The sequence below is a fragment of the Hippoglossus stenolepis genome, chromosome 11 (assembly GCF_022539355.2).
Source record: "Hippoglossus stenolepis isolate QCI-W04-F060 chromosome 11, HSTE1.2, whole genome shotgun sequence".
Classification (NCBI taxonomy): domain Eukaryota; kingdom Metazoa; phylum Chordata; class Actinopteri; order Pleuronectiformes; family Pleuronectidae; genus Hippoglossus; species Hippoglossus stenolepis.
In genome coordinates, this window is record NC_061493.1 from 24096055 (window position 1) to 24114258 (window position 18204).

The 18204-nt window shown below is 45.3% G+C and overlaps 1 protein-coding gene across 2 annotated transcripts in view; it reads left to right on the plus strand.

The window, feature by feature from the left end:
- The window catches only part of efr3a (EFR3 homolog A (S. cerevisiae)), a 64436-nt gene that overhangs the window by 24618 nt on the left and 21614 nt on the right, over positions 1–18204 (plus strand). For both annotated transcript variants that reach the window (XM_035169635.2, XM_035169636.2), the window contains exons 3-8: positions 1522–1598; positions 2330–2457; positions 3712–3862; positions 7301–7422; positions 11044–11193; positions 15463–15603. In XM_035169635.2, the coding sequence (XP_035025526.1) occupies positions 1522–1598; positions 2330–2457; positions 3712–3862; positions 7301–7422; positions 11044–11193; positions 15463–15603 (769 nt within the window). The remainder of the gene's footprint in view (positions 1–1521; positions 1599–2329; positions 2458–3711; positions 3863–7300; positions 7423–11043; positions 11194–15462; positions 15604–18204) is intronic.

An 18204-nucleotide genomic window follows, 5' to 3' on the forward strand; every position in this document is an offset into this window, starting at 1 on the left:
TCATACAATATACATTTATATACTGTGACTGGTCCGTTTGGTAGCATCATAATCGGAGGAGGTTTTCTCAGCTCAAAGTGTGAACCAACTAACAAGCTCCTTCTTCTTCTCCTCTTCCTCCAACTCCTTCTCGTCCTCCTCCTCCTTCTTCTGCTTCCTCCTTCTTCCTTTTCTCCTTCTCTATATTAATCTTCTCCTCCTCCTCTTCTTCCTCTTCTTCTTCTTTTTCTTTTCTTTTCTGTCTTCTTCTACTTATTTTTATACTTCTTCTTCTCCTCTTCCTCCTCCTTCTTCTACTCCTTCTCATCCACCTTCTTCCTCTTCTCCTTCTCTTTATTAATCTTCTCCTCCTCATCTTCTTCTCCTCCTCTTCTTCCTCTTCCCCTGTCCTCTGACCATCACACTCGGAGCTGAATTCCATTAAAGTCGCCCCGGTCACACTAATGCCCCCGCTCTGTGCCCCCGTGTGGCAGGTAATTGTAGAATCCATAATGAACGCTTTAAAGCCACGGCGGTGGAAAGGTTGCCTTGGCGACGAGCCGTTAACACAAGCCATGGTGAAGTTGATTAATCTCCAGACTCCCGGGGGCGGCCGTCAAACTCTGCTGCTCGTCGGCTGAGGATTAAAAATAAAAGTCTAGAGGAGTTAAGGTGACCTAACTTTGCCCGAGAGGTCGGAACGTCAGGTGGAGGGAAAACACGAAGGAAGCAGGGGCTCTTGGGAAGTGAAGCCCCCTCTGTCTCTAAAGGTGACTCCTTCAGGTAGTTTGGATTCACAACAGAAGCCTCCTCAACATGATTTCATATTTAAATACTGATGGACGATCCGACAGTCGCTGATCAGCAGGAAACGTTCAACAGATATTGCAAATATTTGGATTTGTGAAGAACATAATGAACGTTAACTGGTTGTAGATGTACATTATGTTCTTATCATTGCAACTTGATGAGTTTCAGACGCTGGTCGTTTGTTCGGCCTGTAACTTCCTCAAGGACCAATTCATTTCACAACAAAAATCTTTAGAGATTGAAATAAGAGAATTACACAAATACACATCTTTTCTGTTTATTCTGTAAAATAAAAGTTTTAATTTCGGCACTTATGAGCGATGACTTATGACTTAATTTCGGCTGGCTGGCTGGCTGGCTGGCTGGCTGGCTGGCTGGCTGGCTGGCTGGCTGGCTGGCTGGCTGGCTGGCTGGCTGGCTGGCTGGCTGGCTGGCTGTGTGTGTGTGTGTGTGTGTGTGTGTGTGTGTGTGTGTGTGTGTGTGTGTGTGTGTGTGTGTGTGTGTGTGTGTGTGTGTGTGTGTGTGTGTGTGTGTGTGTGTGTGTGTGTGTGTGTGTGTGTGTGTGTGTGTGTGTGTGTGTGTGACTGTAAAGAGCTTAGTGCGTCATCAGGACTACAAGAGATCTACCTGAAGAGTTGAGCACAGTCTTTTGTCTCCAGGCTTCGTGCATCATTTATCTGTGGTAGATTTTCAAACCTTTGCTAATGGCCACGTCTCTGTTGTGTGTTGCAGGAGTGTGTGGCTGCTGTGGGCCCCTGAGGCCGAGGTACAAGCGTCTGGTGGACAACATCTTCCCTGAGGACCCCAAAGTGAGTAACTGCAAGTTTTAATAAAAGATGTTTTGCTGAGGACATTAAAGGACGTCGCTGTCTCGCTGCAGCAGCCAGTCTGGGCCTTTAGCAGTGATTTAACACTGCGTTTGGTCCCCTGTTGTTATCACAGTGTTGAGATCGCAGCACAGACACACTGACACCTCCTCTGCCTCCAGAGAGCTTCCTCACCGCAGAGCAGAAATAATTGGCCACACGAAGGCTTCAGACTTAAATAAATCTGGATATTAACGGTGACATGGCTTCAATAACTGGACCACAGCAAGTTATTATCACCCATTTGATTCCTTGACCCTTGTTAATTAAAACACTAAATGGGGTTCGTCCTTTTTTTTTTTCCTGCCTCCTCTCAGGTGCTTCAGACAGGTGCAGTGGGAAATCGAAATGCTTGAATGGTCGAGACGCTTTCTAATTAATTTGACAAGGTCTGGACCGTTAGAGCATTTCAATTTCCCACCTGCTGAGAGCCAGAGGAGCTGAAAACACTCAGGGGACCTCTGGTCTCAAATGAACTCCCTCCTCTTTACATACAGCAGAACGCCAGACGGCAAAATATCTTCACATCTGCTGTTTCCAAATAAATCTTTCTTCATTATGTGGAAAAACCTGAATCTGAGACCAGAGGCACGAGGAACAGGAAGGTGTAAAGTCAGATGTCTTAACCAAACAGAAACAGTCATCTGCTGACGATATTCTTGTCAAACCTCCAGGATGGCCTCAGTAAATCCGACATGGAGAAGCTGACCTTCTACGCCGTGTCGGCTCCAGAGAAACTGGATCGGATTGGATCTTACCTGGCGGAGAGGCTGAGCAGAGACGTCGTGCGACACAGATACGGGTGAGTGACAGTTGTTTTAGTAGTTTTTCTCTCCAAGTTCTGTTATTAACTCTAATGCCGGGTCACCCTGGATATGAGAGCCCCCATGTTATCAGGTTAGAGTGACAACACTGTGCACGTGAGCCACATGCTCATCCAGAGAGTCTGCTCTGTTTTCCCTGTGTACCGTGCACAGCAACATACACGTTGAAAATAATCTTTCACCGCAATTATATATAAATATCTGTCTGTCGAATATGTCACAAACATAAATACTTGCAAGACTTCCTGTTTGTCTGTTTTGCTGTGAACTGCACGCGGAACACTAAAATACATAATTTTAATACAAAAAACACAATTAAAAAGAGTAGAATAGAAGTGGTAAAGACATTTAAAGGTTGAAGGAATACAAATTAAATATATAGAAATGTGTAAAATAATAAAATAAAAAAGAGATGACCTTAGATTTCGTCAAATAGTTTAGTTTAAGGCACTTTCACAAGTTTCAATGTGGATTTAAAAACTGCAATGGAGGCGCCCGCGACTCGAACCTGCCACGCACACGTGCCGCTCGCACATCCAGTGCAGAGCGTGCCTTTAACTGGTCGAGGGTTGGATCAGCTTGAGCGGGACGATGACAGCTTAAGTGTTAAGACAGTTTAAAGCAGAAAGTGAATAAAGCTCTTAAACGAAACGTTGAATAATCACCGCGGTGTTCTGTGACATTTTCAAGTTGTTACATTTCCCTGAACCCTTTAGTGCTTTCTGCTCCTGGAAGCTGATTAAGACGAGACGAGAGACGTGTTTCTGAAAAGAGGACGTGCAGTCGTCAGGTGTCAGGACTGATGTTTCTGATCGGTTCTGTTTTTGATTCGGCTCTCAGCTCGCAGTCAGAGAACAAACCTCTGTCCCTCTCTCCCGTCGGGTCATGTGTGTCTTTATGGAACCATAACGCATCCGTCCAACGCAGAGGCATGTGCATGTATTTGGGTTCGTCAGGTCACTCAGATCCAAAGTCCAAAAGTCCATGCCACAGGCAACAGATCTAGTAGTTAGGTTCTGTGTTCTGGACTAGAAACACTTCTATGTAACTTTGTGTATTGGGCCGGACTGAGGTCGGATCACCTCAAACAAGGTTCTGGTGTTGCATTCACATCCAAATAAAAAATGAGTAAAACAAACAGAAAACAATAAGATAATAAAAAGTGCAGGTTTGAAATAAACAAAGGAAGAAATAGACCTTTAGTGACTGAGCGTGGAAACCTTTGTTCTCAGGTACGTGGTCATTGCCATGGAGGCTCTGGACCAGCTGCTGATGGCCTGTCACTCTCAGAGCATCAAGCCCTTCGTGGAGAGTTTCCTGCACATGGTCGCCAAACTGCTGGAGTCCAGAGAACCGGACCTGCAGGTCCTGGGAACCAACTCGGTAAGTCAGCCTCCTTCCGAGCTCTCAACACAACAGATTCCAAGTAACAAATTCACGTGAGAGAGAATGAGAACTGCATTGATGCCACTTGGGGAGGGGCGTTCAACATGCAGCCTTAGTAGAAGAAGAAGAAGAAGAAGAAGAAGAAGAAGAAGAAGAAGAAGAAGAAGAAGAAGAAGACAGCTGACATTATCATACAAAGAGAACATGAAACATCAGTCGTCTGCAGCAGAGGTTGACGTTGGCAGTTAAATACCTAATCTAACTTTTACATTGGCAGAAGAAATTGCCCTGTAACGTATCCTGTAATTATTATAAGCCTCTATGTGCCGCCAGCAAAGTTCAGCCTGGTTTCTCCTTCCAAGTCGACTGAAGATGAACCCGGAGTTCTCTCTCTCTCTCTCTCTCTCTCTCTCTCTCTCTCTCTCTCTCTCTCTCTCTCTCTCTCTCTCTCGCTTCATGTCTCCTGCTCTGAGCCTGATGTCCTTTCCATTGTTGGCATCTCATCTAAGCAGGAAACAGAGCTGAAGGTTTAGATGCTGAGGCTCTTGCATTATTTATGTGTGGTATTTAGACTCTGACAGAGAAGGAGAGCGGATGCAGAGCCGGTGGGGGGCTGGGGGCTGTTGACAGTGGTACAGACCGTCTTTTAGGTTGAGAGACATGTTCAAGTTCCTGATGGTTACAAAGCTGAGACGCACTATTTAATGCAGGCGTTTTAGTTTTTTTTACGTTGTAGCTAGTATTTGTTCTGTGAGGTAATTATCCGTCTAACGAGTTTGTTTGCGTCGCCAGAGCAACAACGACACAGAGCTCAACAATTTGTGTTTCCAGTGACAGTTTGAAACCGTTGGACCGCTTCACACCAGGTTTCAGGATTGGCTTCACTTTGTGGACCTGAAGTCTACGTTCGTCTTTATCAACAGTCTGTGAATCTGATTCGACTTTTCACTCAGCGTCGTAACTTGCGGCCGACGAAAACAAAACCCCATACAGCCTGATCTAAGTATGATTTTGAACATGATGAATAGACAACTTGTGTTGATTTGCGGCTGTGGAGACGATTTTTGATGATCGTTCAGCACAAACGAGAAGCGAGGGGAAACTCCCGGTCCGACCGTTCACAGGCCGGGTGGATCTCCATCATCATCACCTGAGTCTCAGGTGGCAGCAGCAGCAGAACACTTTGCTGTGATGAACTGCAGACGCCAGGATTTGTGAGAGTTGCCTCCGAACTTCCTGTGAACTTTGTGTCACCCTCCTGTCCGGAGGAGGTGCACGTGTGAACGCAAATGTCTGAGTGAGACGCTTTCTCCTCCTGACCTCCTGATATAATGTCCATAGAAATCCAGGAGCAGTGTGAACACAGCAGAGGATCCTCCACTGATTCACTGAGTGAGTGGGGGGGTGAGGAGCTTCTAACACGGGACACAAATGTCTCTGGTGAAGAAGTGCTGACACGAAGATGTGAAGAGAGTTCGTGGTGATCAGAGCTGACGACGGTGTCAGGTGATGTAAACATGATCACATGACCTCTGCAGCAGAGGTCACACGTCACTTCCTGTCTCTGTCTGCTGCACCCGGCTGCCCCCCCCCACTCTCACCTGAACCATGAGGAGGATCTGCTGCTGTGTTGTTCAGCTGTGAAACACAAACTCTGGAGAAGCTCTGGAGACGAGTCTCTGGATTGAAGTCACAGTCCCAACACCGGCCGCCCAAAGGCCCGAAGCCTCAACATATTCAGCCCATAATCCACTTATTTCTTTTAATCCATCTTTATACCAAAGTGTCTCTTTTCTTTTTTAATGACTAAGGACGCCGTGGTTGTCTCACCTTTCATGAAACTGTTTACAGACCCAAGTTAATTGGACGCGTTGGTTTGTCTTTTAAAAGGTGTTTCTATTCTAAGCAGTGATGGCTAACGACCAATTCAACCAAAGAGGCGACAACTGTGCAAATGGATTTGACTCTTTACTTCTTGTTATGTAATGAGAATGCACAGATAAGTAAAACAAGTCCATTTCTTTTTAATGACACCTTTTTTTTTTAATTGAGCTCTTTACTGCCCGAGGGAAACAAAACAAATTGTGCTGGAGTTCGTTTCACTCTCTCATCTTCTCGTTGTTAAAAATGCTAAGTGCTTTGCCACGAGGCGTCGGTGCGGCGTGAAGCCGGCCGCTTTTTGATTAGTCTCATCTTCACGGCAAAACCTCAGGTTCAACCAGAATTACCCACAATGATGCCTTTTAAAGTTGTTGGGGTGTGTTTATATATGATCACTTATGATTTGTGGCTAAAGAGGTAAAATGACCGGACTGAATTACAACAGATTTGTAGCTTTTTTTTAATTAGCTGTAATTTCTTAGCAGTTATATTTTTAAACAGCTGCCTGTGTGTGATGTGTATATGGCTTTATGATCAAATAAAACCTATTTGAATCCATTCGGCGGGGGGCCCCGCTCAACACCCACAGTCGTGACCAGAGTTTCCCCCTCAGCTCCTCATAAACACAAGCTGGTAATTATTATTTATGAAAGTCTAACGCCTGGACTCCCTCCTCTGCTGCGATGCTGTAACACATCTGGGACGCTGAGGGGGAGCCGCTCTCCTGGGCGCCAGCTGCCGGCGTACCTCCTCCCATCGCAGCCGTATCCCCACGAGAGGTTAGCTGCAAAGTGAAGGATCAGGTTGAACATCAGGGTTTTTGTCAATGATGCCAAACTATACAGAGGCAATTTAATGCAGTGGACAGTGATGGGGCGTCGAAAAACGCCACTCGAGCGCAGCTGACTGCAGGGAGAGAGGAGGCCTCTCCAGAGGAGACTGGTTTGAAGGGAGGAAATTACAGGCTGAACAAGAGGAGGGAGCTCTCTAATGGTTATGATTACTGTCACCATCACTTCCTGTTCAGAGCCATGCAACAGTAGGACAGTATTTTACTCTGAAATGCTGCGAGTGTCACTGTAGCCCTGGTTCCTCCGCAGACCCTCCGCAGCCTCAGCAGCTGTGACCTGAAGAGGCTGGACGACAGTGTGGACTGTTGGAGGTGGATTGAGGACAGATTCTGAAACTCACACTTTGCCAAGATGAAGGCTCGACTAATTTCTCTGTGATAGTTCAACTTGAATATTTTGTCTAATACTAAAGTAGCATCAGTCGGACAAGATTAAGAGAAGATGACAACGATTCTTAGTGGTGTAAAACAGATTAGACCTTTTTTAAATGAGCTCCACACACTTTGAAGGAACTGGGAAACTATGGACAGATGACTGAAGGCAATTAAAGGATCCAAGAACCCGATTTTCTATGGAGAGAGATTTGTCTTCCAGATCAGTGAACTTCAATCGAGCCACGCTGGTCATGTTCAAAATGTGTTAATAAGAACTCATGTTGGACGCTATAATGAATGTTTTCTCCTCCTTCCTGTCTCCTTCCTAGTTTGTGAAGTTTGCCAACATTGAGGAGGACACGCCCTCCTACCATCGTCGCTACGACTTCTTCGTGTCTCAGTTCAGTGCCATGTGCCACTCGACGCACGATGATCCTGAGACCAGAAGCAGGTAAGAAGACGGAGACGCTTCCCGCAGAGACGCGTCTCTTAAGATCTGTTTTAAATCTTATTCAAACCAACAGCCAACAGATATAAAACTCAACTTTGACTCTGAAGTTGGGCTTTTTTTGGACGTTAAAGGTTCATAAAGCCTTCGTGCACTGACTCCCTGTTTTATCTTAAAGATTCTCAGATCTCAATACAATGCAACATATTGATTACAGATGTCGTTCCTGTGTAATAATCCCATGTGCAGACGCTGTCCTCTCCCTGACTGCACTGACTTTTCTTCATTTGAAAAACACAACTAATGTAAATATGTCTGCGACAAAACAGCAGATTTTTCAATTCCGTTGTTTAGTTGAAACCAGCTGATGGATCAGTGCAGATTGTTTCCCTGATTAATTCTCTTCAGGTGATCGAGTCGGAGAATCCAGCTGCTTCACTTAAAACTGTGTCAAATGAAAACACACATTTACTGGCTTTAAATTTCACTTATGGAAATACTGATGGTGTCGCATCATTTCTGGTTATTGAGATTATCATCTGCGTCCACCGTTCAGAAACACCCTCATCTCCTAATGCAGCGATGGATCCTAGCGACAGCACATCCAGTGGGGGGGGTGTAATACAATCCCCTCGAGCGCAGGTCTCATCCCACTTAAATCCAGCGAGTACAGAATTAAATATATCTCCTCCTGATCCATATTTCATGGCCTTCCCCTCCCACTGCGACCACATGGCTCACTCGGCGCTGCAGGAGAGCCTCGCTGCGTTTGAAGTGCTGAAGTATGAGCATGTGAAAGACGGGATGGTGAAATGAAGTGTGGGAGAATGGCTGAGCTGAAACGATGTGAAGCCTTCAAGTGATTCACAGAGAGATGGGCCTACCTGCCTGTAATGTCTCGCTCGCTGTGTCAGAGGTTTAAACGTCCTCTGCCTCCAAACAGGAACTTCAGCTTCTCATTTTTCTATTTGTGTAAAAAGCACCAACGTACTTATTCCTACTTTACAGCGTAAGGTCAAGAAGTTAGAAAATTATAGAGAAAACACGACGGCTCAACGAGCAAATGATCGAGGAGGGAAAAATATCCTTTTAACAGGAAGAAGTGGGGGGGGGGGTGTAACTGTTGTCGTTATCAAACCCTTGTGACAAAGAAATATAATGGAAATTTTACAGTTTAACCATAAACTTTATTATAAATAACTATAAATGAAACAAAATATGTCGAACTTGAAATAAGAATACAAACACATCTTTTACTTAAAATATAAACATAGATGTTCGACTTCTCTCCATTGTTTATTCTGTAAAATTCTGAATTGGCCAACCGATAAATCAGTCAGCTTCAAGTTATGATTAGTAACAGCAGCAGTGACGGCTCATTCAATAAATAACAGCAATACTGATGATGATAATAATGTTTATTATGAATAAAAGACTAATAATTGTAATAGTTTAGTAGTCGAGGCAGATCTGGCTCCTGCAGAGGAACGAGAGGTTCACACGAGTTTCAGTTCATTTATTGCTGTGGTATTATTCCATGTTCACTGGAGGACAGAGGAAGAGAAGTGCATCATGGGAGTTTTCCTAGCAGTCTAGGTCTATGGCAGTAGAACAGAGGGATGGTTCATCTGAGCAGCTTCATCAAAGAGGAGGTTTCTGCCTCCTGAACTTTAACATGGAGCTGGAGAGAACACACCATGACACTCTGAATTTGTCCCTTTGGGATAATTACAGCTGCAAAATGATTAATATAGCAAAGTGAGAACGTCGCACTCTGGGCTTTAGCCGTCTTGTTCCTGCACCTGATTTTTCTTATTGGAGAACAGATTCAGGGAGAATCTGAGTGTCCGATCCTCAAGATCCTGAAGAAGCTCTTGAGGACTCGTCTCCTCCTGAGAGCAGCTTCTCTCCTAACACACTAACAGGCCTAACCACCACTTACTGTGCACTTCTTCACCTGATCACCGGAGTGGGACAGATTCAGCTCTTCACTTCTCTGCTGCTTCAGGGTGGTCACTCAGCCGAGAGGCAGTAGAGCTCCGACATGAAGCTGCACCAACAAAACCAAAACCAAATTATTCACAGTCATGAATATCAATGCTCTACATATGTCCGTTTTTTCTCCACACCAGCAACACCCAGTGGCCGGAGGAATTATGTTTTATGGTAGTTCCCATTGTGAACATGATATGAACACGAGGGACTTTCTTCAGATTTGGCAAAAATGTTTAGACTCGAGGATAAACTGCTTAGATCTGAGAGGTCAAAGGTCAGAACCACTGTGGTCTCACGGACACAAAGAAAACCCCTTTAAACTTTGACCAGGAAACAGTGGAAAGTGGAAACAACACTTTAAACTGTTCGATGACTCATCCTGCGCTCGGGGCCCATTTCCTCATTCGGTGTCCAATCAGAAAGCTTTTTGGGAATTCTTTACTTCCTCCCTGTGACGATGAATTCTGCCAGTTAGCAACCGGTGCGCAGGGAGCTACACTGTCCGATTCATCCGTTAAATCGGAGGCGGTGGCAGGAAGTCCATGTTCTGTGTTGACCTGCTAGTTACCATCGACGCTATTGGCTGCGGTAAACGCCGATCGACATTCACGACAGTTCCCTCCATAGCTTCGTAAATCCACAGAATCAAATAGTTCCGATGTCCGAACTAAATACTTATGAGCTGTTTCTCCAGTGGTGTGAGACTTCCTCATAATAACACACACATACACACGACTGTACACCGCCTCTGTGGACCAATCAGAGCCGAGCGAGTCTTACATCACCGTTTCCTATTTCGGTCTTTAGTCTCCGCTCGCGACGCGGGCGAGTGTATGAGCAATAATATGAAAAGCAGGGCGGGTGACCTCGCCTCGGGCCTGATCCAATAACCGCCAGAGAGATTCTATTTGGGAATTCGTCTCCACCGTGGCAGCCAAACAAATAATGAAATACAGGAGAGAGGAAGAAGAAATAAACAACCGGCTAACACACACACACACACACACACACACACACACACTCAGACGTATACAGGAGACAGAACTGATGTGTTTCTACGCACAAAGACGTGAGCGCTCCGGCCTCAGCTGCTGCACCGACACGTGTGATACTGTGAGGAGGTGTTCCCAGCCTGCAGCAGAGAGAGAAGTCTCCAGGTATTGTTTTAATGCTCTGCTGATCGGTGCTGGAGTCACAAGGTGGGCGTCGCCCAGTGCTGCGCGGTGTCACAGCCTCGTCTGAGACTCGCCGCCGGCCGCAACCGAGCTATTTATACCTCCTTAACAATCCAGCTGGCAGGCAGAGACTTTCTGTGTCTTCGAAACAATGAAGAATTCTGTTTGTCTGACGCCAGGCTCCCCGACCGATTCCCTTTTCTCTTCTTAGAAATAAATCTGCAACCTGACGATTGAAAGATCACTTTGCTCAAGTGAAATGAGATGTTTTTAATTCTCTTATTCACCTACCAGAGCTTTTCAGACTGAACTGTTGGAGCCTGACTGGGCTGCTATGGGCTCTTCACGACAACAACATATTGAGGGCATATTTAAGAATATGGGCGATTACAAGAATAAAGTTGATAATATTTGAAGATGAGTTATTGAGTGAGGTGTGTTTTCCCTCGTACAGGATCCGTGTGGCGGGGATCAAAGGTCTGCAGGGCGTGGTGAGGAAGACGGTGAACGACGAGCTGCAGGCCATCATCTGGGAGCCGCAGCACATGGACAAACTGATCCCGTCCATGCTGTTCAACATGCAGGACAGTGACGACCTGGACAGGTGATGCACACACGCAGCTCGGGAGGGAGAGTGGGTCGTCCGGTGGTTCGATCCCCAGCTCCTCCAGTCCTCGTGATAGAGAATATAAACTCTGTCTCCTGGTGTAAAGAGCAGTCGTTGTAGTTTAAATAACATGAGGAGAATTTAGTTTCGGTTTGTCCTGAAGAATTAAACTTCTATCCGCTCAGTGGAAACACATCTGACGACAGGGTGAGGTACGGAAGACAAACATACTTTATAAACCTGTATTTTATTTCCAGAAACATCCTTTAGGTTTTGATTTTTCTTGTTTGTTTTATGCTCGTCTTTATTTTTTGACCTTCTGCTTCAGCTAGAGAAACCTTCCGCTGAACTCGAGCCGGGGAATTACTGCGCTCGCTCTCCTCGCGGCTCCTCACACCTCAAACCTCATTATGTTCACTCGATCCTCAAATCCAGGCGCGCAGTCGAGGTGAGGGAGGAAATCCTGGTGATATGTCACACCGAGGAGTTCTCTGCGTTTTCCCTCATCCTCTCTTCCTGTTGCTGAGAAGAGCAGCTATGGCAGAGATCAGCGAGGACAGGAAGCTTAACACTCGCCTCACCACATTTCATCCGAAAGGAACCACAAGAAAGGAACTAATATTTCACACATCAATCTAAGATGTATTACATTATGATCAATTCATTGTTCTTTAATAATTTGAGTCCATCAAACAACAAGCGTTGCATCTGGACAGAGAGGCAGCTGCTCTAAGAGATTTTAGACACTAGAGAAGAGTTTCTTATCCTAATTATTAGTATTTATTTTTTATTTCAGCAGGAAAGTCCCGTTCTCCTCTCCTCTTTCTCTGTTACTTGTCTTTCCCTCACTTTTGCACTTCTCCTTCTTCATTTTCTCCTTTTCCATCCTCTCTTCATCTCCCGAATATTTTATAACCACCTCTCCTTTCTTCCTCGGTCTCGCCGTGGCGTCCTCGTGCCTCTCTGTCTCGTTCGGATGGTTTCCATGTGAACAAAAAGCTATTTTTGGACCCTGTTTTTTTTTTTATTCCTCCATTTGAGTTTTTCTTCTCCTCTTTGCTTCTCTGTTCATGAAGCCACACAAGAAGGAGTAACTTCTTTTCATCACCTGCAGAGGAATAGAGTGGGCTAGGATGGGATCCGACCACAGCCGCCATCTCGATGTCTGGGTGACGTCGCCCGTATTGACGCAGGGAAGCTTGAGAGGTCTTGACCTTCACTGTGCCTTGAGATCATGTATATTAGGATTTGGCGCTATACAAATGCAATTGAATTGAGTGTCGCTGTCCGTCCTGCACAGAGAAGAGTGAGAGAGTCGGTCACTCTGCTTCTAGTTTAACAGACCAGTGCCGTGTCCGTTCTGAACCTGGCTGTTGTGTCTGTGGTGATCCTGGTCCACAGGACCTGAAGTAAAGATCTGCTGCTGCACAAAGGTCTGTTCACCTTCGACTCGACACAGAACCTGAACCGGAGAACCAGTCGTCGTTGTCGTGATCGACAGAATCACTTGTGTTGATGAGTCCAAGCCACTCTGCTGTTTATATGGAGTTTAATAATATGAAACGTATCTCGTGTCCAAATCGCGATTCCTCAGACATGAGCTCTATTATTAATTCATTAGATCGATAACTAATGCTGTAATTTCTGCCAGTGAAGTAGAGTCTCGGTTTAAAGTCCCATGGATCAGCATCAGGTTGAAATGATCTCTTAAAGTGAATCAAGCGCCCCCCCCCCCACCTGCCAAAGATGGATCCCTGATGAGCAGAGAGAAGTTGATTTGATGATCCTGAGCATCATTCCACGTGGACTCACTGAAAAGGTCTGGGAGAAAAACGAGCCCAGTCATCGGGAGTTCAAACTGCAGGGTAGTCATCATGATCTGTAATCATGCAGCGCACATCACATTGTCATCTGGCCTGGTTCACACGGCTGCAATCACACACAGCTACACGCAATCACAGCCGCACTCTCCTCTGGTGAAGCCACTTTTCTCCGTCGCGTCGGCCTCGACCACCGGATGTTTACGCCTTAACAAGCGTTTAACTCCGCTCACCTGGCGGAGCGGGTCGTCTGCCGTGGGTTCAACTCCGACCTGCGGCACTTTGTCTCCCCCCCCCCACCCCCCCTTTTGCTCTTCATCAATACAAGAACAACATTAGATCAAAACTGCACACACGGTTCACTTTCACGAAAATATGTATTAATACGATATAGACGTGTACTTGGATATCTTTTTATTTATTTGTTTTCCGACTTCCGTGTACCATTTGCTAACATGGAGGAGGCAGGGTGTATGATCTATACTGCAGCCAGCCACCAGGGGGTGATCAAGATGCTTTGGCTTCACTTTTAGGAGCCGTCTCTAAATGTAGTGACAATGATACCTCTGATTAAAAAAAAAACAATTCTACTGATATTAAGTGATTCGTAATGAACATTGATACCAACAAAAGGGAAAATGTTAAGTTTAAATAAAAATGTGTTATTAAAATTATATTTAAAATGTAGTTTTTTTCATGATTTGTGGAAAAGTAAGTGGTTTTATTAAGAGAGAACCTACATTTTATATGAATATTGAATGGACCATTTCTTATTATTATAACAAACAGTTTGTCCAGTCTGTGAAACACTGTGTAACTTTATTTTAAAAGTCCTAAACTTATGAGTGTTATTAATTTTTCCACTGCAGCCAAACATTGAAAGCCAATGAGGCATTTTATTTATAGCTGCACCGTTATTGTATTCAACAAACTTGTAATTGCACTCTGCATCGTTTCCTGTGGCCGAACACAACGTGTGGTTATGATCCAAACGGGTCTCGCTGCTCAGCACCAGCTTTAACATTCAGCTGCCAATCATCTGGAAACATATCCAGCTTTTACAAAGTTTTCTCTGGACAATTCATTCAACAGCACCAACCCACCGTCTATTACTGGAGAGATTTTCATTTTTATCTCGTTTTGCTGCCTCGAACAAGCAACAAGCATTTAATTTCCTCTGGCCTGTGTGGGCCGACAGTAATTGCAGTTTCCCTCCTGAGACCCGGCTGCCAACAGTCCATCTACGTGCTGGCTTATTGCTGATTTACAATTGCATTATTTTTATCAATACAGCATAACAGGAGGCGGCCCTGGTCTCAAGCCAGGCCTGTGGATTCTCGGCAGCTGTGCAGAAGATGACAAACGTGAACACAATAAGTTTTGTGTTGGATGTTGAGCTGTAGGATCGACAGGGCGGCTGTGAAGTAAAAAAATGGAAAAACGAATTGAGAGCACAGATAGTTTGTTCAAATGCTGAAAGAAAGCTCCTGTTCACATTTCATCACAAGCCATCTCTTGTGTTCTGGTGGATCATGAAGCATCCTGTTCATTTAAAGGCGTTGAAGTGTCCGTCTCAGTTAATGTTCAATGTCAAGTTGATTTCTCACACAAATAACTACGATATTTTCTCAACTAGAACCTTCTTAATGACAACTCAAACCTTTGACAACCCCTAGAACTTCCTGAAGGACTTCAAGAACCTTCCAATCAACCACTAAAGCTTTCTGAACAATCCAGGGAAGCTTCTCACTTCCCACTAGAGCCTTGTAAAGGAAGTGAGAACCTTCCCATCAACCACAAAAACACCTTGAACGATCCAAAGAACCGTCCCAATTACCACTAGAACCCCAAACTCCTAGAACCTTCCCATCAACTACTCAAAAACCATGAAGGATCCTAAGAACCTCTTCAAGATCCGGTAGAACCTGTAAATGAATAACGTTTCTATAATTGTTTCATTGGTCTCATCTTCTCTGTGATGATTAGACATTTAGAACATTTCGTACCTACGTATTATTTTTTTTACAGTGTCTCCTGATGTAGACAGATTGACGCCACACACACACACACACACACACACACACACACACACACACACACACCTATCTGACTGAGGCTGGTCGATACTCTTTCATTTGATTTCTCCCTTTTTTCAGCTGCTCTGATTGATTTCTCTTCAGCCTCTGCTCCGTCTTTAGTTCCTCATTCTTCATCCTCTCCACATCCTGGAGGTTTATCTTTGTCATTTCGCTCTGCACTCTCTCTCTCACGTGTCTTTTGTGTGTGATATGATGAATTGATTGTTGAAGCTTCTTCAGTAATTTCAATTTTAAACATTTTGTTGACGGAGGTTGTTTTCAGATTAGCTGTCTTCACTGCTGCTGTTCAGGAAGTGCTTCCCACAGCTGTACTTCCTATACTGAACTCTCCTCCTCTCCTCCTGCAGGGCGGGGCAGCCCGGCACACCATCGGGGGCGGGTCAGGATGGCGAGGAGAACCCGGCGTCGCTGGCTGAGAGCTGCTTCAGAGAGCTGCTGGGCAGGGCGGCCTATGGCAACATGAACAACGCTGTCCGGCCCGTCTTAGTGTGAGTACGAAGTGATGAAAAGTAAAACAACAAGAACATGTTCTTTACTCTGCAGCCATTGTTGTTCATCCTGGAAAAGCAAGAGCAGGCTTCAATATGCAACGTTTATGTTATTTGTTTTTTAAAAGGCTAAACAGGTTGATTCATTTAATTTCTTCTGGTGGGAGAGGCAGCTGATCAGGATGTTCCAGACGTCCCTCTCCCCGTCAAATGTGACATTCAAGTTCTCACATACAGAACCTCCAGAGCATTTCAGGAACATTTCACGTGCACACTGGAAGAGTGTGTACATGGATGTTTGTGTGCGTTTAGGGACAATTTCAGGACTCATCCTCTTACAAGTCCTTCATTCATTTTCTAGCACATACTTACACACACACACACACACACACACACACACACACACACACACACACCTCTTCCTCACCGCAGACTCCCAGCACACACAGGAAATTAAATGAGCTCTGTTATCACGCGGGCGGCTGTCGTGTGAACGCAGCGCACCGTCGCCACCCGGTGACCACGTCTCCCCCCTGGGAATTAAATATCCCCGTCACGGCTCTTATAGGCCGCGCTGCCTCGCCACTCGGCACGGTTCACATAAATTGGACAATTACGGAGCAAACGGCCGAGGCCCGCTGGGATGTTCCCCTGTCCCAGTGTGTTTCCGCTCGGCTGAGCCGCTCTGTTGCAGCCTTGTCTTTGGCTCCTTCATCCTCCACAGCTTCAGCAGGAAAAGCTCATTTACACGTTCAAACGACTCTTCCTCTCTTCAGCAGTTTTCAGTCTTGCCAGCAGGTCGGCTCCAGGGATTGTGATGTCACTGGGTCAGTCAGTGTTCTGGTGTGACAGAATGAAGCGTCATGAATCTGAATAACAATAATGATCACTGAGCTGATTTCAGACATGAACTCAGTGAAATGTTGTCTGGACATGTTAGTGTTGGTGAAGCAGCAGCAGCAGGTTGTCGGGTCCCGACTCGTTCAAACAGGAACATGTGGGAACGTCCAGGCGAGGGGCGGAGCCTGTAGAGCAGCAGGGGCGGAGCCTGTAGAGCAGCAGGCGAGCCTGGAGCAGCGAGGCCGGACATGACGTATAAACTCTGCTGTGGAAAGATCAGTGTTGTTGTTTACAGCTCATCCACACCGGCGTTGGCCCTCATCACCAGAAGATCTGGAACCTCCTCGTGTTTCCAAGTGGACGTCTTCGTCTTCTACGTGTACGGCTCCTCTTCTTCATCCTGAGATCTTTGTGTTCTTCCAGTTTCACGTCCGTCACGTGTTAGAAACCTCGTCAACACGTCCACTCGCTCTCTGGGAAGCTTCCACACATTGTCCTGCTGTCTCCTCACATGGACTCACGAGGACATGTTACTAGGAGGCTGCAGGAGAAGATCCAGAGACACTGACTGGGACAATCTTCAAGGTCATTTAAGTTTGTGTAATTGAACTTTTCTCTCTCTGCACTTTGTGTCCCTCTGCTGTGACACTCGTTGGGTAAATTGTCGGTCTGCTGTGGCTCAGACCTTCAGGCGCCGGACTATTGATTGTTTGCAGGAGCTGAAGCTTACGGTGCCGTTTCCGCTCGATGTGAATCCTGTTTGCTGAGCGATGTGATGTACGTACAGCACCTTGTTTCTGACAGAAAGGTACCAATCGGATTTAAACCAATTTAAACAGACCTCAGTGGGAAAACAGACAGATTTGTCCTGACTGGAGATTTAGTTTTTAAATCTATTACTGGAGCTGCTGTTTTCTATTCCTGTGTATTTGTTCGGTTAGATTTTGATATTTGCTTCTGTGCAGCTGAAAATATATTTATATCCAATTTGTCCCAAATTAACATGACGGTAAATGATCACACACTTTCTGTATTTGTACAGAAATGCCACTTAACGTTAAGTGAAAATCCAAAGGTTCACATTCGCTCTCTTGGTTTTAACAGATGTATCCTGAGTCCGTCTGTTCCTCTCACTTGGACAATGATTAGAATACGGTGGTCAAAGGTCAAAGGTGAAGGTCACGGTCTTATTATGAGAAAACACGCCTCTCATTGACTTCCTTTAACTTCTTGAGTACATGTATCATATGAGTCTGGACTTGACATCACAGTGTTGGTTGTAGTTTAACGTCGTGTCAGAATGTCATGTTCTAAATGACAGTATCACGCTGCTGCGAGCCTCTTAATGCTGCTATTAACAATTAATGACATGATATTACTGTGACTGCTCGACGTCCGTCTCCTCCTCAAGAGGGAAGCTGCTTTAATCATTGTTCCCTCTCCTCCAACACTCATCTCCTCGGAGCCTCGTCAGTTTGTTTCAAGCTCAACTTCCCTATTTTCTCTTTTCTTTAAAACGGCCGTTCACTGAGGCCACGGCTCATCAGGTAGCGTCAGCCGAGCTCCCGTCCTAGATACAAAATATATATACAATGACTTAAACATGTCGACACACTAACATGTGGTGCGTAGACGTCCAGCACATAATCTTCTTCCACTTCACACCATTTGTTCTCGTGCATGTATTAAAGAATAACTCCAGGATTTATTCACCAAATGTTCCTTTATTTCCAAGTCAGCGATTGGGACAAAGTAAAAGTG